Source organism: Scleropages formosus, chromosome 17 (genome assembly GCF_900964775.1).
Source record: "Scleropages formosus chromosome 17, fSclFor1.1, whole genome shotgun sequence".
NCBI lineage: Eukaryota > Metazoa > Chordata > Actinopteri > Osteoglossiformes > Osteoglossidae > Scleropages > Scleropages formosus.
The window spans coordinates 19,969,950-19,997,666 of NC_041822.1; the positions used below are offsets into that span (position 1 = coordinate 19,969,950).

At 42.6% G+C, this 27,717-nt stretch overlaps 2 protein-coding genes across 2 annotated transcripts in view; one reads left to right on the forward strand and one right to left on the reverse strand.

Moving 5' to 3' along the window:
* Positions 1-13,823, forward strand: part of LOC108937999 (PDZ domain-containing protein 2-like) — a 65,642-nt gene extending 51,819 nt beyond the window's left edge. The window contains exons 14-24 of the mRNA XM_029259723.1: positions 209-296; positions 684-787; positions 1,624-1,717; positions 1,855-2,645; positions 3,313-3,457; positions 6,629-9,686; positions 9,908-10,016; positions 10,954-11,055; positions 11,661-11,928; positions 12,483-12,617; positions 13,334-13,823. Of these exons, the coding sequence (XP_029115556.1) occupies positions 209-296; positions 684-787; positions 1,624-1,717; positions 1,855-2,645; positions 3,313-3,457; positions 6,629-9,686; positions 9,908-10,016; positions 10,954-11,055; positions 11,661-11,928; positions 12,483-12,617; positions 13,334-13,500 (5,061 nt within the window). The 3' untranslated portion in view covers positions 13,501-13,823. The remainder of the gene's footprint in view (positions 1-208; positions 297-683; positions 788-1,623; positions 1,718-1,854; positions 2,646-3,312; positions 3,458-6,628; positions 9,687-9,907; positions 10,017-10,953; positions 11,056-11,660; positions 11,929-12,482; positions 12,618-13,333) is intronic.
* Positions 13,824-17,695: 3,872 nt separating this feature from the next.
* LOC108938057 (E3 ubiquitin-protein ligase DTX3L) lies at positions 17,696-22,398 on the reverse strand. Its single transcript, XM_018758335.2, has 4 exons — positions 22,344-22,398; positions 20,081-21,097; positions 18,983-19,200; positions 17,696-18,219 (listed from the first exon to the last, which is right to left on the reverse strand). The coding sequence occupies exons 1-4, from the start codon at positions 22,365-22,367 to the stop codon at positions 18,150-18,152; spliced, it is 1,329 nt and encodes a 442-aa protein (XP_018613851.2). The 5' UTR covers positions 22,368-22,398; the 3' UTR covers positions 17,696-18,149.
* Between the last annotated feature and the right edge of the window lie 5,319 nt (positions 22,399-27,717).

The following is a 27,717-nucleotide window of genomic DNA, read 5'->3' on the forward strand; positions in this document are numbered from 1 at the left end:
AAAGGAACAGTGTGAACTGTGAGGAACCGAACCCTGTAGCTTAAGACCACAATGCGAGTTAAGCACAGCGCCGCCTAGTGGCCACATTCTTTAAAGCACCTTCCTGCCCAGGCTGCCGTGCTCAATTTGTAGTGAAATCCCAGCGTCCCATTTCAGAACCTCTCCCGCACATCCTCAGCGCGCCTCTCGACGCTTTGCTCTCCTCCAGGTCTCGGAGCAAGAGATGGACGAAGTGATCACGCGGACGACGCACAGGGAGCGAGAGTCGAGGGACGCCGCCTCCTCACACACGCTCGGTATCCGTCCGCCGTTAATGCGTTGTTCGAATGTTTCCCGATTTATTGGCCGTAATTATGTGCTGTGTTTCTAGAACATGATGTGAGAATGAAATAATATGTGTAGTTATTCCGCCCAGTAACATTAATGGGATGTTGAAAGTTCCTATGTGAAGCACTTATTGTGAAATTCTGATGGAGAACCTTCTGAGTGCACAAAAGGTCTGGTATATGTGCTACGCAGCCCTGTGCGTTTTAGCGTAATGTGATTTTTGTGCATTTTAGCAGAGAATCTGATGGAACAGGTTGCAGAGACTGGGGTTAGGTGTTACCCAGGTGGAGCGTAGGATGGTAATGGGGGACCTGGGTTTGTAATGAATAATCGCCACGTTTCTTCCACCCCTTTAGTCCATTCAAGCAAAAGTCTGCCTTCCACGGTGACGGGCAAAAAGAGCGATGGATCTTCGCCACTCAGTTGGACGATGAAACGATTCCTGGAGCCGGCGAGCCGGGTAAGCCCAGCGCATTAGAGGGAAAACGGTCATGAACTGGCATGCAAATAAGCTGGGGTTCAGGGCAGTTAATCAAATGAATAAGTCGGCGGTGTGCCAGGCTAAGTAGGAAGAGTATGTCTTTTGTCAATAGATGTGGGGGGGAGGAAGCATCACAGAACTTCTGGGCTTTGAGTCTGGATGTGGGTTCGAATCCTACGCAATCTGCGTGGAGCTTGTACTCTCTCCCTGTGTTTGTGTGGGCTTCCTCCCACAGTCCGTCGATGTACGTGGAAGGAAGGAGATGGCAAGTCAGTTCTGCACCCCCCGCCCCACCCAAATCACAGGAAAAAAGGTGTCTAAACGCTGTGGTCTCAGCGTCTCTTGGGGGGAAAAAAAGAATTATGTTTATGTTAATTCATTGAGGTGATGGTTTTCTCCAAACGCTCACGCGCACGCTGCGTGAAACTGCTTGTCCCATGCGGGGTCGCGGCAAGCCAGAGCCTAACCTGGCAACACAGGGCATTAGGCTGGAGGGGGACGCACCCAGGACAGAACACCAGTCCATCACATGGCACCCCAAGCAGGACTCGAAACCCAGACCCACCAGAGAGCAGGACCCGGGCAAACCCACTGTGCCACTGCGCCCCCCTGCTTTTCTCCCAACTGACTTACCCATTTATACAGTACAGTAATTTTTACTGTATCAATTCAGGGCCAATGCCTTCATCAAGGGACAGCGGGAGGTGGGATTTGGCTCCAGCTCTCAACCGCTGCGACACCTGCTGCCCGCTTCGTAAGTCGTCTAACAAATGGGAAGCTGAAACGTTTCTCCTCCTTTCGCTCATGTGCCGCAGGCGTCTCTCAGCTCGGAAAGTGAGTTCTCCCAGTACTTCCCGCACGAGCCACCCAGCCCGACCGACGTCATGGCGACGAACCCCACCGGCTATGGTTTGCATCAGCACAAGGCCTGCGAGAGCAGCAGCTCTCACAGTACAGGCACAGTTTTTCTTATTATTATCTGTCGGTTTTCTTGTTTGTCGCTGTATCGGGGAGCCGGTCGGCGTAACCGATCGCACCTTCCACAGCCTGCAGGGACGCACCCTGGGTGGGCCTGGACCGCGGCCATCTGAACCGGCTCCACGAGACGGTGCGTCAGACAAGCGTGGACAGCAGCCCCGGGTCGGTGCGGAGCCCCCTCGCCCGCCAGCACCGCATCTCCTTTTGCGAGGATGACTGCAGCGACTACGGCAGCGATCCTCCGCCCGCCGAGGGGAACGGCGCTTTTTACCGGGAAGCCCGACCGACGGGAGATGAGGACAAGGGCGCCGGCGAGGATGACTCGGGCATTGGGATCGCCGCATCTCCGGTCGAGGTCAACGAGGAGGGCCGGGACGGCGGCGAGCAGAGGAGCGAAGCGTCCACTCCGCTCTATGGTGGATCCGTCGGGTCGGAGGAGGCGCACTTCCTTCCCACCTCCGACTCGGACCGCGGAGGCGCCAACGTGGCGGGTGACCCTGGTCCTGGTGAGGACCCCCCGTATAACAGGCAGCCTGAACCCAGGCATTCCCCCAGACTTGAGGTGAAAAATGTCAAGAGCCCGATGGGCCAGGAGCAGCCCAGCCAGCCACCGTCCACCCAGCACCCCGAAGGGCAGGAGCCGCACCCTCTGCCCACCCGCACGACCCCATGTCCTACCGGCTGCCCACTGCCCCACTGCAGCAAAGGGGAGGCGAGTGAGCTGGCTGGTGTCTTCACCATCGAGACCGTGGTGCTGACGAGAGCTGAATCGGAGTCCTTCGGCTTGGACCTGGAGATCAAGTCGTGCCCCCTGAAGGTGCTGGTCACAGGGCTGCGGCCAGGAGGGGCAGCAGAGAGGGTATGTTTGCTATTATTAGTATTTACACAGCTGGGTCAATTTTACTGTATAAATTCATGGTAAGTTCCCTGATAAGAAGGAAACTGTAGCAGGAGAAGGGATTTGAACCCAGGTCCTTTGATCGAAAAGCTGTGGCTGTAACCAGTACGTCACCTGCTGGCGCTTCCATGGTGTCTGAACACTTCATAAAACACAAATGAATCACTTTACCGGACACTTTAATACATAATACAATATGGTTAATATAATATAGTCGCACATGCTTGCTTCGAATTCCGAAATTTTCCTAATTTGAACCTTGGACTTTGAACCGATGGGGGGGAACTCATTGACATACATTCACGCTGAGCACCGGGGTGATCTTGGTTCACAGGCGTTCTGGAGTCTCCGGTTAGACGTTAAGTCTCGTTACAACGAACATTGAGCTGAGCTCTGCGAGAACCGGTTACGATTAAAGTGGTGTCATTTGATAAAAGATGTCGATGTATGATTTTCAGAGATGCTGCCAGTGATGGATTTTATTGTCATCAAGAAATAAATTAAAACCACTTCTTGTTGTCATGGGTGAAACATGACGTGTGAACATGTTCTGTGTGGATTAGATTGGACTTCATTGCATATGGTTGCGCGTGTGTGTGCGATTCCTCTCTTTCCTGCCTCCCTTCAGGAGTCCATGGGCAAGATCTGCGTTGGGGACGAGATAGTGATGATAGGGGACGTTGACGTCTCCGTTTCCTCCTATCGAGAGGTCTGCGAGCTCATGCACAACCTCCCAGTGACCCTCACTTTAGAGCTTAAAAAGCCAGTTTCGGGTAAGAATTCTTCACAGATTCTTCTTCAGTTGCTCGTATTAATAATCTATATTGTCATTTCTGAAGTTTTATTTTTACTTTGAGATCCATTAAATGTACATTATGGTAAATAGAGTGTTTTCAATCGCATTTTTAATGAGGATGAAAATGGTGTTTTTTTGCAGTTGGTTATTTCTGCAGATAGGCTTGTTTTATCTCAAAACTTATTTTAACGCTAAAAATGTGAAGCAAAATTGGGAGAGGACACAGGAGCTTAATGAAACCGTTATATTTTTGTAATGGGACAGGTGCGTTTCGGCGGGATGCCTTCATCAACGTCATTGTATTTACTTTCAGTGCTGGGAAGTTTTATCCCATAATAAATATGACAATTTATGGTCCATATTTAGACTCTGGTAGGATCATATTTCGGACTCTTCCCATTACTAAACGGTCCTGTTTGGACTTCCAGAACACGCTCATCTTGTCCCGTTCATCTTGTCTCCTTTCCGTTAAAAATGCACCACGCTGTCTGCCAGATTTATGGACCTCATAATAACCAAATGGCCCAAGTGTTTTTGTGTGTCACCAGAATGTTAATGATCCAAACATGAGCTGAAATTAAAAGACCAGTCTTTCTTTCTCCATGCTGCGTAAAGACGTAGGAGCGCAAGAGCCTTTTTCCTGCTGCCTGTACGCTTCCCCGCAAGGGAGTAGCACGCAGCTGCCTTTGTGTCAATGGTGACTATTGATTGATTCATTCATTCCAGTAGATTCTGTAGCTCTCTAGATTTATGTGCATTATAGTACCCCCCCCCCCCATTATCATTCCCATGTAGTTTCCTCTGTAGAACTGCTTACACATTTCTTTGGTTTATTTGCTGTGAGTCACTTATGTTGTCTATGGAGAGCTTTGTAGACACAAATTACAAATTATCACCATATTACATTTAAAGGTATTTGTTTAGCTGACACATGATATTTACCTGCTTAAATAGGTTAATCAGCTGAAAAAAAATGGGTAAATAGTTGTAAGTAGTTTAACATTATAAGTTGCTTTGGAGAGAAGAGTCAGGTAAATAAATAAATATAAATGTAAAACGATTTACCCATTAATACAGCTGGGTCCTTTTGACTGGAACGGTTTTTGAATAAGTACCTTGATCAAGGATACTATTGCAGGAGGCGTCCCTATTGGTGTGAATACTTTTTACTCTGTATTAGTGTATTAACTACAGATTCTATCAATGACTTCTGTTAAAGTCCAAGGCCACTTCTGTTTTAATTTTCCTTAATAAAATCACCTTTATGGCAACACAAGGGAAGGACTCACAGCAATGGCAGCAACTAACAAAGTTCTAGTAATTTTTCTGACGTGTGTGTACTCCTGTGCATATAATACCTGCTATATGCAATAGTTTCCATTCTTTTTTATACAGTAATTACACACACACACACACACACACACACACACACACACTTTCTGAACCGCTTGTCCCATACGGGGTCGCGGGGAACCGGAGCCTACCCGGCAGCACAGGGCGTAAGGCCGGAGGGGGAGGGGATACACCCAGGACGGGATGCCAGTCCATTGCAAGGCACCCCAAGCGGGACTCGAACCCCAAACCCACTGGAGAGCAGGACCCGGTCCAACCCACTGCGCCACCGCGCCCCCCTTATACAGTAATTAATTAAGAATTTAACTATAGAAAAATCACCAATCGGGTGTGGATTTGCTTATGAAGGCATGTGCGGTGGCAGAATCTCACGCCAGTTCTCAACAGCTAGTGGTTGTAGTTAATGGACCATAGAGGCGTTGGTGGCCGTTGCCGATTGATTGGCTTCTCGTAAAGCCTGAAACTGGAATTTGTTTTTGTCATTTCAGTGAGGGGATAGTTTTTTTTGACCTTTAATATTTTTTTACTTTTATTTCAAAATTTGCATTGCTGAGCGGGCAATTCAAAGTGCAAAGGACGTCGGCCTTGTCCTTCAGGAGTGCAGTCATTCGTGTCTGAAGACCGTCCTCGGTCACGTGATCAAGAGGGAAGGCCCAATACTTTGCTCTCTGACTCCTGCCCTTCCTCTCTGCGCATTCAGCATGACGCTCGGATGGTAGCATTTTACTGTGAATAGTTCCCTGATAAACACTCCATAAATACTCAACAAACAATGACGAACTTGGTAACTGTCAACTGCAATCTGTTGTTTGTAATGATGTTGAAGATGGACCGTTGAACATTGTTACAAACATGCGGGTGGTCCTTGACTTACGACAGGATTCCGTTCCAACGTCTCATCCTTAGGTGACTTAAGTCATAAGTACCCTTATACAGTCATAATTATAAACCATAAGGATATATAAACATTCAACATGAATGCTGTGCTGTATAATAGGGCTTTAATATGTTTCAGTAATTTCACGATTTATTAACGTTAATACTAACATAGAAAATAATATAGATACAGTGCAGTATTACTATTATGTATCCATACTGTGCCACAATTTTCACTTTAATTTATAAATCCATTTTCTTTCACTTTTTTGTTTTCTATTCCACCAGAATACTTGCGTTTTTGCTTGCTAGCTTTTGTTTTAACAAAAAAAAAGTAGTTTGAATGGAATCTCATTGTTTTTGTCAATAAAAAAGCAAAGTCTGATAAATACGCTGACTGAATCAATAAGAAATATGGTGCCTTGAGGCAGCCTGGCCAACTGATGTTTTCGTACAGCAGGTGGAGCGTCGGCGTTATACATTGCAACCAAACCTCAAAAAAATATAATATAGTTAATGAGTCGGTCATCGTAAGCCGCATATGTCCTAAGTTTTGAACTACCTGTAGTTGTAACCAAATAGTACAGTTTTTATGCAAATTTTACATTCGCAAAGCCCAAAAGCTGTGAGGCACTAGTGCTACCCACTGTGCCACATTTATTGAACATCTGCAGTTTATCTGCATGGAACTACCCATATCAAATGCTACCTGTGCTGCTGGTTGAAGTGCATAGCAAATATACTTTTTTTTCCTTGTCTTTTCCCATTGATGAGAACTTTAATCGTGTGTATCAGTGATGGGTACACATGATGCATCCATGAAAAGGAAATGGTGTTGTGCAGACAGATGAAAGGGTCACGGTGTGAATTAGAAATAACCTCATGATATGCATAAGTTTTCACTGCTCTCGTCTTGCAGCTACAGAACGACTGTCTAGTCTGATGATATCATCAGGCCGTGATGGGATTCCTAGAACGGAGATCTCCAAAACTCCATCTGAGGATACTGACAGCAACCAGAAGGACAAAGACAGCAAATATGTAGGAAAGTCTACTGTGGAGATGAATCCAGAACCCAAAGATAGAAATGCTGTGACCAGCACTGATGATTTTATACCAGATTTAAAGTCACCAGAGGCTGTTCCAAAAAACAACGATGGAGATGTTTGTTTGAGTTTACATAGTGACAGTACTGCCTACGAGCCAGGTAGTAACTTGGTAGGAGTTGATGGGACTGATTGTGATAAGTCTTCACCAAGACCAGATGTTCTGGATTTCCCAGTTTTAGATCCAGGAAACAAAAGTTTGCTACTCCCTGCAGATAAAACATTTTTGAACAATTATTCTAGAAATTTCAGTAATTTGAATGAAGAGGACACCTCTGTATCCAGTTCTGATGTTGAGGACAGACACCGTTGTGTCTTGCGCTCCATGTACAGTCTGCTGGAGAGTGATTCAGAGAGCGATTCTGCTGCTGAACCTGCTGGCAAGACAAATGCTGCACAGAATGCCGATCAAGACTGTACTACGAATGAGGTGACAGACTCTGAGGAAGAAGTGGTGGAAATATGTCACTTTGAATTTGAACCCTCTGACTCTTTCACTCAGAATATGAAACAAAAATTCAACAACGGGCCTTCAAATTCACCTTCTCAGCACATGAACCGAGACTGCCGTAGTGTAAAGGAAGTGGATTCCATGGATGTGGGACCGGAGGACCCTCTACTGCCTTTACAGGATAAGATCTCCCCAAACCCCACTCCTTCCTGCCAAACAGACCAAGCACTGAACTTGCAACTGTGTAAACCTCAGGAAACCGAGTGCCCTCCCGCACCATCCTGCTCCAGAGAACTGAGCCCTGATCCAGCTAATTTTTCAGTATCTCCCAAAAAGGAATCAAAATCCCCAACTCCTCCGCTCATGGGTATCTTTTTCCCACCGATGAAAGAAAACAACAGACGAGAGGAGAAAACAGCATGTCAATCCTCCAAGCACATTATGTCAATTCCCAGTGCGGGGACAACAGACAGCTGTGAGAACAGTGTTAGCAAGTCAGGCAATGCGATGGTCCAGCACCTGACTCCATGTATGACAGCTCAACTGAAGGAATTGCTGTCCTCGCCTAAATCCTCGGATCAGTGTTTTTCATCCAAACCAGCAGCAACAGAATCAACGGATCCCCTTCGAGACAACAGCAAGGCATCCAGAAGTGTATCGTCTCCTTTAACATCAAATGGCAAGGAAACGGAGAATCCTCAAATTTCTGATGATTCCAAACGGTGTGTACCCCAGACAAAAATCAATTCAACTGTACACTTGTCCACGAGACCAGAGAGCAGTTCACCGAAAAACGGCAACAGCACGTTGTCTGTATCCAACAGCAGCCTCAGACATCAACACATAATGGACAACACAATGACCTCTTCACCCAAGCTGATGGCTACTATTATTAAAAGCAAAGATAGCACAGAAGACCAAACTGTCATGAAACAATCCAAAGTTGAAAGCTTTGCAAAGAAGACAACCTCAGTTTCATGTCAGTCACCCAACGTCCAAACTAAGGAAGTGCTATTAGTAAGCGGAGAGCCAGGGAAAAGTACCACAACGTGTCTGGACTCATATAACCGTCAAAAAAATATGGCTGTATTCAAGTCGGACAACTTACCTTGGGAAAATAAAAAGTTACTGGTGGATTCTTCACACATAGTACCTGTTGGAGATAAAGAAAAAGATTGCAAAGCTGACAAAACACGGGGAGGTCTACAGCCTTCTCAGAAGAAATTATCTGAAGCTTTCTCAAAGCCCAAGGATGGGCTGAAACTAAGGCCCACTCAGCGGAGTTTCATTGAGGTGCGACTCTCATCTCCACCCTCCTCTTCAGTGTCCACCCCTGTTTTGAGACCAAAGGGAATTCGAGAGAAAGTTGAGACCAACTCCAGCTCATCCCATACAGCTGGGGAGGGCCACCTGTCACCAAAGAATAATTTCTCAGGGAATACTGAGAGCTTTGCATTATCTACAATTACTGGAAACTGTCCGAAGGAATCTAAAACCCCTCTTGGAATGCCAAAGTCTGGGAGTAATGTGGGTATAGATCCACCAGTGGTACCACAAAAAAACAATGCTGGCCAAAACAACAATGAAGTACAAAACAAAGAGTTCAAAACCGATACCATAACAGAGAAAGGTGAACTAACCAAGGCCATCCAGACTATGCCAGTAAACAAAGACTTCAATGCCAATAACATAATGGAGAAAAGTGAAAAATTCATGGTCGGCCAAACCAAGCCCCATCATCTCAAGCTGACACGTCGAAGTTACTCCACGGACACTAATGGATCCCTAGATCCCAACTCTTCTGTACGGCAAAGGATCAAGTCCTTTGAGAATCTGGCCAGCTTTGACAAGACCGTCATCCGATGCATTGAGATTCAGTCCTATGCATCCAAACCTCCATTGAACAGGAGGTTTTCTGGTTACGTAGCATCTGGGAGCTCTCACTCGTTTGACAGTCGGTCCTTTAGGAGGAGCATAAGTGCCTCCTCTTCGACCCCCAGTCGAGATCCTCTTGTGCTAGAGAAGGCTGTGGATGTTACTCCTGAGGTGGAACCAGGCCACATGCCGCAGACACCCCCCGTGGTGCGGAGCAGGGCAGTCCGAGGTCGTTCCAACCTCTCTCGCTCTCGATTGAGGGAGGTGAGGGCGCTGAGTATGCCTGACCTAGACAAACTTTGCACTGAAGACTTTTCCAATGAGTCGAGCATGGCTACTTTCAAAACGGAGCTTGAGGTACGGCCCCGGAAAGCTGCAGAAATCCTACCAGATCCCCCGGATAGTCCAAATTCCACAGCCTCCAATAATTCTGACCTCACTGTTGTGGGGCTGAACAGGAAGTCGGTACCTGAGCTGGTGATTGATGAAGATCCTGCTCAGAACAAGACTAGTGACCAGCAGACTCCCGACAACTGGTCTACCAGGTTAGTGCAATGACTGCTCAGATTGGCTCTTCTTACTTGTACAGTGTGGAGACTCTAGGGATGATGTTATTAATAACAAGGTTGGTGCATAACTTCAGCTTGTCTCACATAAATTGCCTGTTGTAGGATTTTGTAAGAATATACCATTACTGTAATTAAGACTGTGACTTAAATTCAACTAAATTCCATGTTGAAGTCTACGCTGTGTTTTTCCTTCACAGTTTAAGTGAGCTGTGTATGTCCCCCATGGTCCAGCGCAAGGTCCAGGATATTCTGAGCTCCCTGAACCCTAAAGCAGAATTGACTCAAGACATCAAGGTGATGGCTAAGGTAATCTGAAAACACCCAAAACACCTTTATGGAGAACACTGAACTGTTCACCGGTCATTGTCCTCCAGCACCATGAGCTGGCTGTTGAACATGGATGCATAAAATATACACGGTTAAGTCAAAAAGTATCCACTACACAGATTATTATGGATACCTCTTGATTTACCCTCATACTTTTCCTAATCCACAGTGTTAAATAAACACTCTATGTACTCCATCTCCGTGTACTGGAAGGCATGGAATGTGTTTTAATTGTTTTTAAAGTAAAACATTTTAAGGGGGGTGCAGTGGTGCAGTGGGTTGGACCACAGTCCTGCTTTCTGGTGGGTCTGGGGTTCGAGTCCCGCTTGGGGTGCCTTGAGATGGACTGGCGTCCCGTCCTGGGTGTGTCCCCTCCCCCTCTGGCCTTACGCCCTGTGTCGCCGGGTAGGCTCTGGTTCCCCGTGACCCCGTATGGGACAAGCGGTTCTGAAAATGTGTGTGTGTGTAAAACATTTTAGTTTTCCTTGAATTTAAGGTGTTGCCCTATTAAAGAGTAGCTCCAGATCGATAAACCATTAACTTCTATTTTTGATTAATAATTTGCTTCTAAAAAGCAAGTCGTACACATGAGAGCTAATGTTTTACTTTACTTTTCAGACATGCTTACCTTTACCTGTAATCCTACATTACTGGTAAATGCTAACACTGTACTGTCTGCTGATGGGGTGAAGATGAAACTGCTGTGGTTCCCTGGGAAGCTGTTGGGCTAATGGGGTTTTGCTGAAGGATGTTCTTAGTATTTGTTTGAAGTTTTTATTTAGTGCTCTTAGATAAGCCTGACATAAAATAGAGAGCTGTACTGGCACATTTTCATTCACTTTTGAACCCGTTGGTGCCATATGAGGTGACAAATTTCGCTTTTTCTCCAATGTTTCTTCTATGTCTGACCACCCAGGATAAAGAAGATATTCATTTTGTGGTCTTAGCTAAAGAAGAAGGCTCTGGCCTGGGTTTCAGCATTGCTGGGGGAGTGGACTTAGAGCAGAAATCAGTCACGGTAAGCAATAAACATTTGTATTTTTTGGCATCCCTATGCGGCGCGTGGTTTTGCCTTGTGCTGAGACGGATTGTTTTGGCGTGTTAGGTATTAACAGAGCTGCACTAAATTATTATTTTCTCAGACTTTGTAGGTTATAAAATATCCTATAAGTGTAAGCAGAACACTGTAATTGTACCCACAGGTGTCTTTGCAGCTTCATTTGTACCTGTGGTTCACTTAAAGGGGAATGTAAACATTAGAATTTCAGTGTTTTAAAGGAGAATCCACTTACTCAGCGTGTCGCTCTGGTCTTTCTCCTGATCTTAGTGGGAGATTCATGAAAAGTCGCATACAATTAATATCGGGGGTTAGCTAGATCAGTGCTTAGGGCTGTTAGGTTCTTGGTTTGAGTCCCACTCCTGCAGCAGTACTTTTGATGAAGGTACTTACCCAGAATCGATGCGGTAAGAGTACCATGTAGTATAAACGTGTCGATCATCTAACAGTGTGTGTCATCTTGGACAAAGGAATCCGCTAAATACATATGATAAAAAGGTGCCACATTTAGACTGACAGATTATTTTAGACATTATCAAATGGCACATCGTTGCTGTTCTGCACAGGTCCATCGTGTCTTCTCCAGAGGAGCAGCTGCTTTGGAAGGTACCATCCAGAGGGGGGACAGCATACTGTCTATCAACGGCACTCCTTTGGGAGGGACCACGCACGGCGAGGCCTTGTCCTGCCTCCATAAGGCTCGGCTGCCCAGAAAAGCCCTGGTTGTAATCCAGAGGGGAAAGGAAGCGGAGCCCCCATCCCCCCGACATACCCTACCCAGCAGGACAGGGAAGCCTGGGTCCACAAGAGACCTTCCAGTGGAGACAGGACCAGGTGAGAGACGGATGGAGGCTGACAGCACAAATACTCATTATTAATCTGCAGTACAGAACATAAAGCATCATCATCTGATCTCATGACTATTCATGACCAACTGATTTACAACTGAACCTTTATTTGGGACTTTTCTATTTTCCCATGCCCTCTGTGCTGTAATCTTGTACAGCTTGGTTGTAGCATCTTTTATGTCAGCTAAAATTTGATTTGAACCAACTTTTGATTAACATCTGGGAATATTATGTACAGAAATTGTGTACACTTTTTTCTGTTATGACCTTGACCCTGCATAGTAACTGTTGTTGTTGTTATTGACTTATTCAGATGATGCTTTTTCCCAAAGCAGTTACAATGTTAGGTTTGTACATTGAGCAACTTAAAGAGTGATTTACCCATTTATACAGCTGGTAGTTTTTACTGCATCAGTTCAGGGTAAGTACCTTGCCCAAAGTTGCTAAAGCAGGAGGTAGGACTTGAAGCTAGATCGACCCCTTGTCCTTAACGCTTTACTGTAATGATTTTTTTTTTTTTTTTTTTTTTTTGCCTTCCAGCTATGGAGGTGGGTCCTGACGGAGCACTCTGTGTGGCTCTCCAGAAGACCTCTGCAGGCCTGGGTTTCAGCCTGGAAGGGGGGAAAGCCTCAGCACAGGGGGACAAGCCCCTCATTGTCAAGCGCTTGTTCAAGGGTGAGCCTCCTCTGCAGGGTACTTGCCCTGAAATATTTCAGTAAATATGCAGGGTGAGTACTTTGCTCATAGGTGTTACAGCAGGTTCAGGCATTCAAACATGAGTCTTTCAAGTGCAAGGCAGTGGCTCTAATCACTGCACCACCTGCTGTCCCACCTTGTTGACTTACATTCACATTTCACATTTGACTTGCACTATCAGCAACTATTACATCACAATGTCAGTTCCTTAACCATCAGCAGTATTTCTCAATCATGGTCTTTGAATACCCTTACGTTGGGATTAGACCATCTGAGTCCTCAGTTGCCTTCTTGTCCACCACGCCACAGCGGATGGTACTGGTGCCTCACAGCTCCTGGGTTGAGAATTTGGATGTGGGTTTTGAAGCCTCTTCATTCTACTGAGTTTAACTTTTCTCCACCTGGTCATGTGGGTTTCCTCCAGGTACTCTGGTTTCCTCCTACCACAATCGAAAGATATGTCTTTCAGGTTAATTGGTGACTTTAAATTGTCCAGTGTGTGAGTGACTGAGGGTGTGATTATTCTGTGATAAAGGGGCATCCAGTCCAGTTTGTACCCTGCCTCATGCCCTATGTTTCCAGGATTGGTTGTGGAACACCGCAACCCTGACTTGGACAAACAGTTATTAGTAATGAGTGAGTGAATGTTCCAATGCTCATTCCAGTATCCGGTTCTCTACCTTCTCTCTGTAAAGGTGGCGCTGCAGAGCTCTCGGGTGTAGTTGACACCGGAGACGAAGTCCTGGCCATCAATGGCCGACCACTGCAGGGGCTCATGCACTATGACGCCTGGAACGTTATCAAGACTGTTTCCGATGGCGCGGTGCAGTTGGTCATACGGAAACCCAGGACTTCAGTATGACCGTGGGAGCGCTTCTGGTCGAGCAGTGTGGAACGGAGAGAACCAAGGTCTTTCTACTGCAGTAAATCCAGAGAGGAGGTGTGAAGCCTCCTCCTCCTCTTCCCTTATGTGGAAGACCAGTGCTCTTGAAATACATTATATAAGCTTTTCCACTGTATATGTTTTTCTCCACCACAGCAGAACACAGCTTAATCCTTCACATGGATCACATTATGATTTACTACAGTAAAAGGAGAAGTTCACTTTTGTTCCCAATAACAGCCTGTGTGTGTGTGTGTGTGTGTGTGTGTGTGTGTGTGTGTGTGTGTGCACGCGCGCGCGTGCATGATTGCCCTACGATGGACTGCTGTCCCATCCAGGGTGTATCCTGCTTCACGCGCCGTTTCCAGGATAGACTCTGGACCACCGTGACCCCGCAGTGGACAAGCAGTGACTGATAATGGATGAATGGAAATAAATCACTGTACAGTTATGGTTAAAAAAATTGCCGGATGTTAAATGTGTGTAAAATATGATCAGTGCGATGCCTTGTTCTGGTGTTTTTTAATACTTCTCTCTCGGGTTGCTGACTTTGTGGTCACTGTGGACAGTCCAGCGCCGGTCACTCAGCTGGTCAGCGGGGTTACTGTCAGATGGACACTGGTCTCACTTAGGGTGGTCGCCATGTGAAACAATGTTAGCACTGAGCTCACATGTGTCACAGCTACATTGTACCATAGTAACCCTGCACAGCTGCACTAACCATTTCATACTTGAAGTGTTCATGTGTAAATATTGAGAACCCAACAAAGGATAAATTGATTCTATTCTTGGGGAACATGGAAATATTGATATGCTAATTTAAAAGTTTACATGAGATAATTTTGTGCAGTTGTTTTCCGGAACTTGTTTATATGCGTTCTATGCTATTTTGGTTAAAAAGATCAACAAGTATAAATAAAATATTTCTATTTATATTGAGGTCTGCCAGTGAGAGAATAATTTTGCTGTTCTAGAATGCTCCATTTTGTTGGGGGAAAAAAAAGCCCCTCCCCAACAGTACATACCTAAAGACATGAAAATGATTATATGCCCCATTTATTTAAATGGAAATGAGCCATATATTTCAACGGAATATGACTCTGTAGTCATAAAAACAAAACGGACTTGTTTCAATGTACTGTTATGAATATTATAAATTACTCTCCCTTCTGAATTATTTGGTTTCATATCTGTGCTATGAAAATGAATGCATTTGCTTTTATTTAAAATTGCTGTGTAATTTATGTGAAACCCGTTGGATATGATGCCAACTCAGTGTTTTGGATTTGGTGTAAAGTGTGTGGCCCCAACCTTTACTTTATTGGAGGACCACCATCATTGCTCTCATTGGACAGCCATGGATTTTACCGTAATGCCACTAACCACTATAAAGCATTACTTTACTTAGTAAGCAGGCCTACAGTGGTACCATGTTAATTATGTAAATTCCACACCCGACACTGTAAATTACACATCTAACTTTGTTAAATACTCAATTTTCAAAATGTTCATATTACATTACATTGTTTTTAGTGAGTTTATTTGTATGGTTTCTTTTTTCATTTTGTAATGGAATATTCAGTCAAACAAAATGTTTTGTTTGGTGAAGGGTCTGAATTTTTAGGACATGACTTGTAAAACTGATATGCTGTAGGCCATGATTATTATATCAGTTTGGGGTTACATTGCAATTCAGATGTTACACATTTTATGACAATTTAGACATGATCCTTTGACTAAATATTGGTATTAATAAATGAGTATTTTTGACTTATGCAAATTGCACAATAATAAATGATTATGAAATTAATTTAAATTCTAAAACAATTATCTGCTGTCTGTAAATTATAAACGGGGATTAAAGAAAGTAGTTTATCAGTCACTGGATGTTAAACTACGTGTTTGTGTTTTGGAAGAACATGCGATGCTGTTTTGTATCACAAATATGTATTACTCTACCCTCCTTTATTTTGATTTTTTGAATGCATTACAGTACTGTGCAAAAGTTTTAGGCACTTGGGGAAAAAGCTGTAAAGTGAGAATGCTTCCAAAAATAATGCTCTTAATGAATAAACTTCCTACAAAGATTAGTAACCATCCATCGTCAACAACTGCTTGGAGCAGCGGGGTTGGTTTGGGGTTCGAGTCTTGCTTGGGGTGCTTTGCGATGGACTAGCGTCCCGCCCTGGGTGTCTCCCCTTGCACCCTGTGTTGTCGGGTTAGGCTTCTGTTTGCTGCAACCCTGCTTGGGATTAGTGGTTTCAGACTGTGTGTACTTACTTTCTTTAACAACATACAAAACCCTTATTGTAATACTGTAACTTTTTTAAAAAGGAATGCTTGGAAATCTAAAATATGCTCTTTCCCATCAACACTATTGCAGAAGACATTAAATAACGGACTGCTAGTAGCGCAGTGGTTAGCGCTACTACCTTCGGATCTAATGGTTGCAGGTTTAATCCCCACCTCAGGCTGTAGTACCCTTGAGCAACGTACTTACCCTAAATTACTTCAGTAAAATTAACCAGCTATATAAATGGGTAAATAGTTGTAAGCTTGTCATAATTATAACCTTAACATTATAGGCTGCTTTGGAGAAAAGTGTCAGCTAAATAAATAAATGCAAAAAACCATCTAAAATACTTTTGTGAAACATCTAAGCGCCTAAGACTTTTGCACAGTACTGCATCGCTAATGGAGAACTCACTGAACAGCCTTTAAGGATTGGCAGAGGTGCTACAAACTTGTAAAGTAGAATTGCAGCTTTTTGTTGTACTGCAGTGTGCCTCATGGAAGATTAAATGCAAATCTAAAACTAAACGGTGTTTTTTCTGCAATAAATATGTACTTGGATCTCTTTGCAGGGATTTTTATACTACATACATATAAATACCGTATTTTCGTACACCAATTCAGGCTAAATGCCACGCTCAGGGGTACCACAGCAAGACCCCTCCTTTGTCATGAACCAGCTACTGCAGCATAAAATATTTAAAGCAGCTAAAAAAATTATTTCATCAAGGACCTACAATGCTTGACATTTTTCAATGTGTAAAAAAATATCAAATATACATATAGATATATTAAAGAACTTTCTGCGTGGGTTCTAGGTCCCTAAACCATCAGTTTACAATTGAAAGCGTCTGTGTAAATACAGTATATACAAATAAAACAAAATATTAAAAACTCACATGCGTGTAAATTGGTAGTATTCCTTGATGGCATCAGTCATGCGTCTCAAGTAACACGTAAAAGTCTGCAGTATATTTATGCCAGGGTTTATCTGTTATCTTTATCAGAGTGCCATCTAGTGAATTTGCTAAAGCCTAAGAAAATATTAACACACATGCTTTAATAAACTGTATGTGTGTAAATGTATCATTATGTAAGAAAACAAAAAATGACAATAACCACAGCAGAATCACTCCCCGAAAAATTCCCCAAAAACAAATACAAATTTTTTTAGCTTTTCCTATTTTATTCTAATGGTATTAAGACCATTTTTTTACACCCACAGGTAAAAGTTATTTGTAATCCGTAACCTCTGAACATCAAAAAGCTTACCTAATGTGTTGGTTATTCTTAATCTATACTGCTCAAAGAACACATTATTCAGAATCAATACTGTGAAATTCTGAACTGATATTTGAAAGGACTGTCTATAAATAGCCCACAACAGGTTCTATTAGACCTCTAATATTACCCCTCCTTAATTAAGTTTGCTTGTAACCCAAAATCAATTCCTCACCTAATAAGACCTTATAAGACCTGCAATGCTTGACATTTTTTAATGTGTAAAAAATATCAAATATATATATAGATATATTAAAGAACTTTCTGCTTGGGCTCTAGGTCCCTAAACCATCAGTTTACAATTGAAAGCTTCCGTTTAAATACAGTATATACAAATAAAACAAAATATTACAAACTCACATGCGTGTAAACTGGTAGTATTGTTGATAGTGTTTAGAAAAGAAATAGTAACATTTCAATAATTTCTCTCTCCCTGATTTTCTCATGGGGGCACGGTGGTGCAGCGGGCTTGGCCAGATCCTGCTCTCTGGTGGGGCTGGGGTTCAAGTCCTGCTTTTGGTGCCTTGCAACGAACTGGCGTCCCATCCTGGGTGTGTCCCCTCGCCATGTGTTGCCAGGTTAGGCTCCAGTTTGCCGCGAACTTGCTTGGGACAAGCGGCTTCTGCCTCTGTGTGTGTGTGTGTGTGTGTGTGTGATTTTCTCATTACCTGCCCAACATGAGGAAAAGGAAGTGACAGGTATTTCACAGATTCGCATGCCTGTCACCCTGGCCGTCATGCTGCAGATCTGCCGGTGCTGAGCTCCCAGTGGAGAAGAGACAGACCCCCAGCTGAGAGGTTAACAAAAGCACTGTACACAGCAGACACCTTTACACCGTGGTTGACAGTAAACCCTCCTCCTGTCCATGGTTTGTTCAGCCACTGACAACTGGGTAACAACACGGCTCCTCTGGACCACTGATGTGGGGTGTAGAAGGCTTTAAATTGCTCCGGAGGAGCCGTTAATGGATTTTAAAGAGAAATAAAACTGTACCTAGGGTGCTGCCACTCCAGCAATGCAGTATGAGGTCACTGCTCACAAGTAAAGTCAAGACGTTAATAAATCCCCTTGGCTTTCAGTTCTTCTTTTACTCGGCTCAGGTAATCTGGATCTGGGTAACCATAGCTACAGCACAAGGGGTCAGAGGAGGAAAAAAATTGATTTAACATGTAATCTCAGCTAAAAGCTTCCATTGTTAATATACACTGGCCTCTCCTGTTACATTTGAGTTAGGAATTTTGGAAGATATGAATATTTCGTTGAATTTTAATGGCACTTTTTTAACCCATTTTTTTTCTATTTTCTAAAATTTTAGTTTGTTGTGTAGGAAAAGTGACCTGTGTTAATGCGTCCAGCCAATAGGTGGCAATAAAACACATCCAAAGGGAACAGGAGTGCAGGCCTTAACTAAACACAGCTGGCGTTTACAGCTTGTGCCTGGTATTCCTGAATGTTGGTGATCAATAACATATGGGCCTGATATGAATCTATCAACAATCAACACTGAATAGGATCTGGTGAGACAAAATATTTCTACTGTGATTCTATTAAAAGTTTTAATTCTATTGTATCTCGAACTTACTGAAATATTAGAAGAAAAGTATTTTTTAAACTTTTATAGCTATATCTGAGACTTTAACAGAACTTAACCCATAAATGAATCAAGGAATGTCTATATTATTGAGGTTCTATTGAATGTGACTTAAGAAAGTGACTTTGTAACGAAAGTAACTTTACAAATACTAACAAGTCAAATTACAGACAGACTTCTGATCCCATTTGTGTTGGTAAGCAAGCTCAGGAACAACTGTAGATACAAATAAGCTGGGGGGGAAAAAAAACCAGTGCAAGGGGCAGTCAACCTGCACCTGTGCTGTGCTACACTTACTTGGTGGGTCCACCTGTCCGGGAGGTTTTGTGGTGTACGTCATTCCATGTGACCACATTGTTTCGGCCCGTGGTGGACGACCGGCCAATCGTGAATATGAGCCTCTGTTGGAAGGCCCTTTTCAGAAGTTTGGCCACCTTCCTGCCCTCTGGGGAGTCTGGGAGGAAGGCAACACGGGAGATGCCTTCGTAACTGTGCCCTGGATTGGGGTGCTCCTCCTGAGTGACATAAGGACCGTAGCACAACAGTTAAGCTCAGACTTTTAATCTGAAGGTTGTTGGTTCAAGCCCCTGGAGGACAACTGCTACAGAACCCTCAAGAAAGGTACTTTGCCCAAATTGCGTACATGTGTAAAACTTAGTTGCTTTGCAACTAAACATAAACTGCTGTAATGACGATGGTGATAAAAATTATAAGTGGACTATTTAAACATATTCAAAGGCTAAGAACATGGGAACAGTTACTATATGTGCTTCACAAGAAGCGGTCAACCTGCAAGCAAAATCAGACACATTGTTTACAGAAGACACAACAAGAATTTTTACTAAAAGAATATCCAACAAGAATATCTGCTTAGAGAAGATATATGTTTTAAGTTCAATATTATCAACCTCTTAAACTATCCTTAATCCATCTATTATGAATAATTGCTTGTCAAGGGCAGGGTTGCAGTGGTCCAGAGCCTGTCCAAGAGGATTAGGGTGTGAGGCAGAGTACATTCTGGACAGGACACCAGTTCACTGCAGGGCAATCACACACAACACTCACACAATCACACACTAAGGGCAATTTAGAGTCAACAGTCCACCCAAAACACATGTGTTTTGACTGGGGGTTGGAAACCAGAGCACCTGGAGGAAACACATACATCCTGATGAATTAAACAACCTAATAAAAAAATCATACCTGGGTACTTTTAAAAATGCAAGCAGCAACATTCTGAATGGCAACAAAAATTAATATGATTAACCTAAAATATATATTATACTGTATATATAATATATATGCACATATACATACACACACACATATATATATATATATATATACTGTATATGGCATTCAGCCTTGCCTCCAGCGCAAGCTGTGAGTACTTACTCCTTGAATACCACTTGGTATTTGGTATCGGATTATGATGGAGCCGTACGTAGGATATCCGGGTAACGGTGCTTTTGAAGTCGATACTTCCATAGTGCCATTCTGTGGTTGCGTCCCTTCCAGCTCACCGTAGACAACACCACAAACTGGACAGATGGGTTTGGAACTGAAGGCCTTCTTCAAGCAATCTTCACAAAATGAGTGCTGACAGCGGGCCAGAGTCTTCATCTCCGTTTTCTTCATGACATCCAGGCAAATGGGACAACTCTCACCCTCCTCCTTCCGTTCAGGTTGCTTAGCTGAGGGTCCAGAGAGGTCGGAATGTCTGCTCTGTGGCGACCGCCCCTGGTCCCTCACAACTCTTTGAGAGGTCGCCATGCCATTTTCTAGGAACTCCTCGAACCACATTATGTCTGTGTAGCTCCCCATCACTGTGATGCTGCTTCTCAATGAGTGTTTACGTGGAATGTCTGATATCAGAAGTTCCGGAAATCTGACCTCAATTTGCTTGCGATGCTGCAAGACAATTGGATCAACATCAAATGTTCTTGTTTGAAGGTTTGTTGCAATTCTCTGGTAGAACGTTATAAATCTCTCTCTTGCATGGTGACACAAGAACTCGGGGTGCTGTGGGTTCACAAGCCGGAAGTCAACAAGCACTTTGTCGTGGGTTCGGTGTACGTGCATAGAAACCTCGTTCCCTCCAATTTTATCGAGTTCCTTGGAGCATTTCTGCTCAATGTAAGACATGACCGAGTCGACAACCTCCACAGACATCACTTGCACTGGCGACCGACTGCTCTCATGCTTTTGATGTCTGACATTGTGAACATCTGACTTTTTAAAGGAGGAAATTTCATGAAACAGTTCCTCCAGCTCCTCAAAAGAACCTTGGGTTTTGTAACACATTCCATTCAACTTTCTCGTTCTCAAAGGCTTTTCATACAACAGGGAAATAACTTTCTCTCTTTCTTTAAATGCTGACAGGTCAATAGTGGCCTTCACATTAGAGAAAATCTGCAAAGAAATGGAAACCAGGGGATATGAAACAAGTCGTAAAAGCATTCCACATAGCTGTGGACTTACTTAGATTTTAATTTTTGATTAATTATTTTACCCAGTGAAACAAAAAACTAATTCAACAAAATTCAGGAATAATTTTAACAGAGATCTGTTTAATAATCTCAAATAAATGAAAACACGGTAACTTCAAAGACACTGGAAGACAGGTTGATATTATTGCTATTATTAATGTCCTTTATTTATAACACCTTAGACCAAGGTGACTTACAGTGTTACATAATGAACTTTGCAGTGATTTACTCATTTAGACAACAGGGTATTCATACTGTGCCAGTTCAGAGTAAGTACTTTGGTCAAGGTTACTACTGAAGAGTGGGATTCGAACCCTCGGAATGTAATGAAACAGCCCTGAACACTATTGCCCTTCTGCTCCCTTATTTTATTTAACTGTATAATTCTGTAGACCTTGTGTAAAGTGCAGGTGGTTTATATGTTAGAAGGTATACAATGAAATGTATTTAAATATTATGTAACATTAACTGAAACTTTAGTATTTTATTTAACAATACATTGACCCGACTTGCAATGTGGTGTTTGTACACTGAGCTACGTAGTAATTTATCCATTTATAGAGCTGGGTATTTTTTACTGTATTGGTTCAGGGTAAGCACCTTGCAGGCTTGATCAAGGACACAAAGCAGGAGGTGAGACTGGGACTCGAACCCAAGTCCTTCGAGCGTCTCTTACGGGCACGACGTCCTCGCGCCATTTGCACTAACCCAGCAAAACCAAGTGAGAAAGTGGTCAACATTCATATAAATACATTAACTTAGCATAAATGGTCGTGTACAGTTGGACGAATTATCTTACAAGTGACTGACTGTCACTTAACCACAAAACTGTCCGGACGACAAATTATTTCAGTCAGAGTTAGTAGTAAAACCTGTTTTTATTGCTCGGTTCAACCGCGAAAGTATTCACCGGTCCCGCTGGCTCAAACTAAAAATTTAAAACCTGACAGTTTTAAAACATACAGAGTAGCCTAGGGTCGAACCATAAAACTTCGATGATAAAATTATTATTTAATATGATCATCAGATACATACATTACGTCTTCGAACTCGGGGTTTGCCTGGGCGACCTTTTTTTGAAAGGACAAATTAATAACTCGCAAATGACACGGCGTCACTAATAAAAACTATAAATCATTGTTATTATGTAAAGCAATTTATGTACAAACCTCCTGTTTAGGCGGACTCGCCATATCTCGGACCCCGCAGCAGCACTGAACATATTGAAACTGTTGCTAAGAAAACATCAATAAAGTTAAGAATCAATCTAACGCAGTGCGCACAAAGGAGCCCGCTGATTGGTTCGTCCGCTGTTCGTTGAAGTTTGGTGGACGCGCACGGAACTTTCACTATCGTTTTCTCAGGGAAAACTGACGCGGACAACCTGCTTTCTGACTGGACCTGAGGTGGGAATTTCTGCGAGCTGCGTAAAGGGGGCGTGTCCCAGAGGCACCGTGCGTTCCCATTGGTCGAAATAATTGTTCGGCGGGGATTTTGTACAAATAATGTATGCGTTATTTGAATACGTGTGTCAATGCGAGGTCAGCTTTCTTTTCTGCTCTGGACTGTCATTCATAATTAATTATATTCATGTATGATAAATTTTACACGAATAGAATAGACTATACCATAGGTTATATGCTATACTGTAAAATAAAAATAAACTGTACTATAGCTGCTTATCTAGTTTCAGACCCAACCAATGACAGGAAGATCAGAGTGTAATGTACAACCGGGATCGGATCATGCAGTCCACAGTTTTGCTAATTCAGCACACACACACACACACACACACACACACTTTCAGAACCGCTTGTCCCATACGGGGTCACGGGGAACCGGAGCCTACCCGGGGAGGGGACACACCCAGGACGGGACGCCAGTCCATCGCAAGGCACCCCAAGCAGGACTCGAACCCCAGACCCACCGGAGAATGGGACTGTGGTCCAACCCACTGCGCCACCGCACCCCCCTAATTCAGCAATGAAAATTAATTTTTTTTAATGATTTGTTTAAAGAAAAGAAATTAATTTGACATAGTCTGCGCATATTTGCATAGAAATTATGTATGCATTATGATATTTTGGGAGGCACTTACATCTAAAATTGATATCAGTTTGATGACTAAATCAAGGCCTTTAGCTATTGCCAAAATATATGTATACAAGTGCTATATGTATTAAATAATGCTGAAACGGGCTATATTCAGTATTATAAAAAAGGGAACTGCTCATTTTAGCCTGTAGAGGTCAGTAAAGAACCGAGTAAAATGTCTCCAACAAATGCACTTTCGTTGCTCCACCACTAGGCGGAAATGTGCGTCTTCAGACATTGTGTAACCGAGAAATATTGCAATAATATGAAATAATCGCGCTTCCTTTCGCTATTACACCCCTCCGTTACGTTCTGATACTCTCACTGTACATGTTTTACTGTTTCGTTCGTATTTTCTGAAAAACACAAGCAGGGTGTGAGGCGCTCATTGAAATATTCTTGCTAAACAAGCAAAAGATGTGTTGCGTTTGCGATAAATCTTGACCGCTTTTTAAGTTTTGAATAAAAAAAATTATTTACTATAAGTACATTTATTACTAGTTTGCCTTCCGCATCGAGTCGGGTTTTTTTTTTCCCCTTTTTTTAGAAATAACTTACAATGAATGGAGAGCGCAGGCAGACAGCCGTATGTAAATCCCGCTTTTTTCACGGACGGTTTTCTATTATGTTCTTAATGATATGGTGCTCGGAGAAACTTAAAATTAATGATAAGGTGCTCGAGTGAGAGTGGGGCAGTGCCATTGAAACGGCTCACTGTTCACACAACTGGCCACCTGCAACATGCTCGTCTGAAACCTTCACATTATATATATATATATATATATATATATATATATATAACGAGAAGGTACAAAGAGGCTGCGCTCAAATGGGAATCATGTGTCGTTAAATGTGGATCCCGCGCAAGAAAACTGCGAAAGGTATGATACGGAAATACGAATATATCCTCTCGAATTTTTTTTTAAACTCTATTTCATTATAAAAAATCAAAGTAGATCATTAATTCAGCATGGCAAGTGTATTAGCTCTGGCTATGATTCGGAATTGTATCCCTCCTCTAACTGGGTTTTTTAACACAACGTCGAGCAGTTTGTTAAATCTGAGTAACTGCGATTTTGGTACAATTTTTGATGTATTATCTGTTGGTGCTAATAAGTGATATGTGTATAATTAAATGCAGTGACTGCTTGATCCCAGTTTCTCTGTCCATATGTTTTACAGTCTCAGACTCATGTTCCTCCTTCTTGTTTTTAGGCATGAATTGTGCACTGTTTAAACTTTGCGATCAGAAGACCTCGCAGTTTGAGCAAAACAGAGATTTAAAAAAATGAGAAAATATGTTTCTAATGAAAGGAAACAGTAATAATATTTTCAGGGTTTTCCAGCCTGTTATTTCATCCTTCTATCTGCAATTTCGAAATGCAGTTCTGAATGTTTATAAATTTACACCAGTTGTTGGAAGTTCTGTTATTTTTGTTTTCCTCTATGTAATTGAAATATATTGGGCAGTATTAATTGAAAATATATACATTTCTAATAAGCAAGCAATCTAAGCTTGTGAAAAGCGACCTGTGACAGCACCTAATGTTTTTTTTTTGCTATTCAGTTTTGTCTGTTTAATTTATGTCTTCTTAGGAATATGAAAATGCTGTCACATTTTCTATGAATTAAAAAGTTATATTTTTGAATCCCGACCTTCTGCCTTTCAGATTCTCAATTTTTAACAGCCAAAAATTGATATTGCAGTTGATATTACAAATCCCTTTCTTTCCTATTACAATTTCGCATAGTTATATTGTTCCTTATTAAATGTCAAGTGTAAAGACTGAAACCGTCGTTGTTTTGCGTTTTTATTTGCATTCCTAATACTTTCTGACATGGAAAAAGACAAAATTGACCCTTTGTCTCAAATTCTTCCGGTAAATGCGAATATAGTCCCGAGTTCGTGCTGTATGAAAAGAGTCAGTTTGGAAAATGTAATAAAACTGAAGCGATCCAGAGTCTATTGAACGTGTGCCAGTAACAAGCAAACAGAGCGGTAAACACAACAACAACAACAACAACAACAACAACACTGCTTTGATGTTATTTTCCGGATTGTATAGTCCTATTTATTGCATGAAGTCCTACCATCTAAGTAAAAACTGAAATAATTCCAGCAAAAAGTTACAATAAAAGTTACATCTCATTCTGTACACATTCTGTACAGTAACAGCTTTTACTGACAATTTAGAAATACATTTTTTTGTACTAATTATTGTCCTGTAAGAATGGTTCATATAGTCTGAAACGGACTGGTAATTATTATTATTATCATTATTATTATTATTATTATTCCAATGAGTTCTTTGCGTCCCATACCTTCAGTAGGACCCCAAATTCATTTTAATGGTCCGCTTGTGTTTTATTAACTATGTGTGCGTTGTGTTTCTTGAATAAAAGAGACCGAGTGTGTGTGTGTGTGTGTGTGTGTGTGTGTTATGGGGCGACCGTGGTGGGGGGCGAGTCCAGAATAAGAGCGAAAAGGCCATCGGCGCGGGCGGATTACGCAGTGAAAGTATTAGCGACAATAATCGGATTGCGGAGACCGGGCAGCTGTCAAATGCAGCCAATAGCGCGCGACATTAGTGATATTGAAGCGCGCGCGAAGAAAAGGGCCAGATCGACGGAGGATTGAGTACACTTCGTAATCTGATTCATAATCTGATTCATAATCTGATCGGGGGAATGTGAGGATTGTCAAGACCCCCTGCGGAGCTCGGGGTGGCGCGGAGCGCGCCGCGCACCATGAGGGTGCGCGCTGCCGCTCACGTGACCGCGCCTTTACCTCGTCGCCCCTACGGTTTACTTCGCAGTGCCAGTTTACCGCACCGCTTCTTCTCGGACCCTTCGGCCCGGCACCTTTCCGAGCCCTTCCGTGTTCGTGTTCGTCCTGCTTTAAGGGCTGTTCCGCGCTCTGCGTCTTCATGTGTGGGACAAGTTTCGTTCCTCCTCGTCTTCATCATGATGAAGAGTGAGGCAGGACGAGTAGGAGTCGTGTAAACTCTGGTGTACTGCAGTATTGTGTACAAAGTGAGGGTCCTTCGCTGTCATTGTCATGATCAGGGGTGATTTGAGGTGATCACTGATAATAAATGAGGGTAATTTTTTTATTATTATTATTATTATTATTATTATTATTATTACATAACGTTACATTATTTTCTCCAAAGATGAGCACAAGTCTAGAGAGAAGTCCAGAGCTTTGTCAGAGATCTTCAGCAGTGATGGTGATGATCATATATAGTATAACTGATGATCATCAGAGATGATTAATGATGATCAGTGATTGGTGGGCATGATAGCAACGGTGTTAATGGTCAGGGATTTCAGTGATGATTAGTATTGATCAGTGATAAATTGTGACATTATTGATTAGCGATGGCTTGCAATGATGAGCAGTGAGAAGTGATGATCAGTTTAACTGATGACCACTGCTCTCTGCCCATGGACCAGCCCTTCTGCTTTGTGCTGTTTCTAGTATCTCTCTCTCTCTCTCACACACACACACACACACACACACACACACACACACACACACACACACGCGCGCACACACACAAAGCTGTTTTAAACCAATGAAATATGGATATTCACATCCCATTAATACCACACTCAGCTGGAGTACTGTATTTACGCTGGGTTTAGGGCATCACTGTTTACAACTACCACAGTAAGTCTGATCATTGTGAACCTGATATGATATTATAATAATATTTTGTATCCAGGAATACTCACAATCAGCTCAATAAGAATGTATTGTGGTAAAAGTTTTAAGAGACATTTGTTTTTCATTAATTATTGATACACAGGTAGGTTCACCATTTAAAAAAGTGTTTATTTCTGTTTTCTTTATTGTAGGATTAAATGAGGAATATTTTGAGAATTTAAGGCACTTGCCTTTTTGGCTCAGTTTTAACAGTGACCTGGAGGACTCAGTCACGCGGTGTGTGTGTGTCCTGCAATGTGCAGCAGCGCAGTGTTTGACCTTAAGGATGAGTTAAAACAGACAAGCATAACGGTTTTGCTGATATATGCAAATTAACAGTGAATTAAAGCCCCTGGAACCTTCCTTGGCTATGCAAGGTGACATGGCACTCAAAGGACTGGGGTTCGAGCCCCCCATTCTTCTGTTGTATCCTTCATTAAGGTACTTATCCTGAAATGCTCGAGTAAAAAAAAACAATTTGTACAAACACTAATTGTAAATAGGTTAATGTACAAATTATAAATGGATTACTATACACTGGAGAAAATTACTGGCTCAATTAATAAAAAATTAAACAGAATAAATTGTTGTAATATTCAGGTGAACTGGCCATGTCAAATTTCCTGCACTGTGTGAATGAGTAAATATGTGTGTGTGTGGGGCTGCCCAAAGATGGACTGGCATCCCCTCCAGGGTGGACCCACAGCCTTGTGCCCAGTGATTCCAGGACAGGCTCTTGG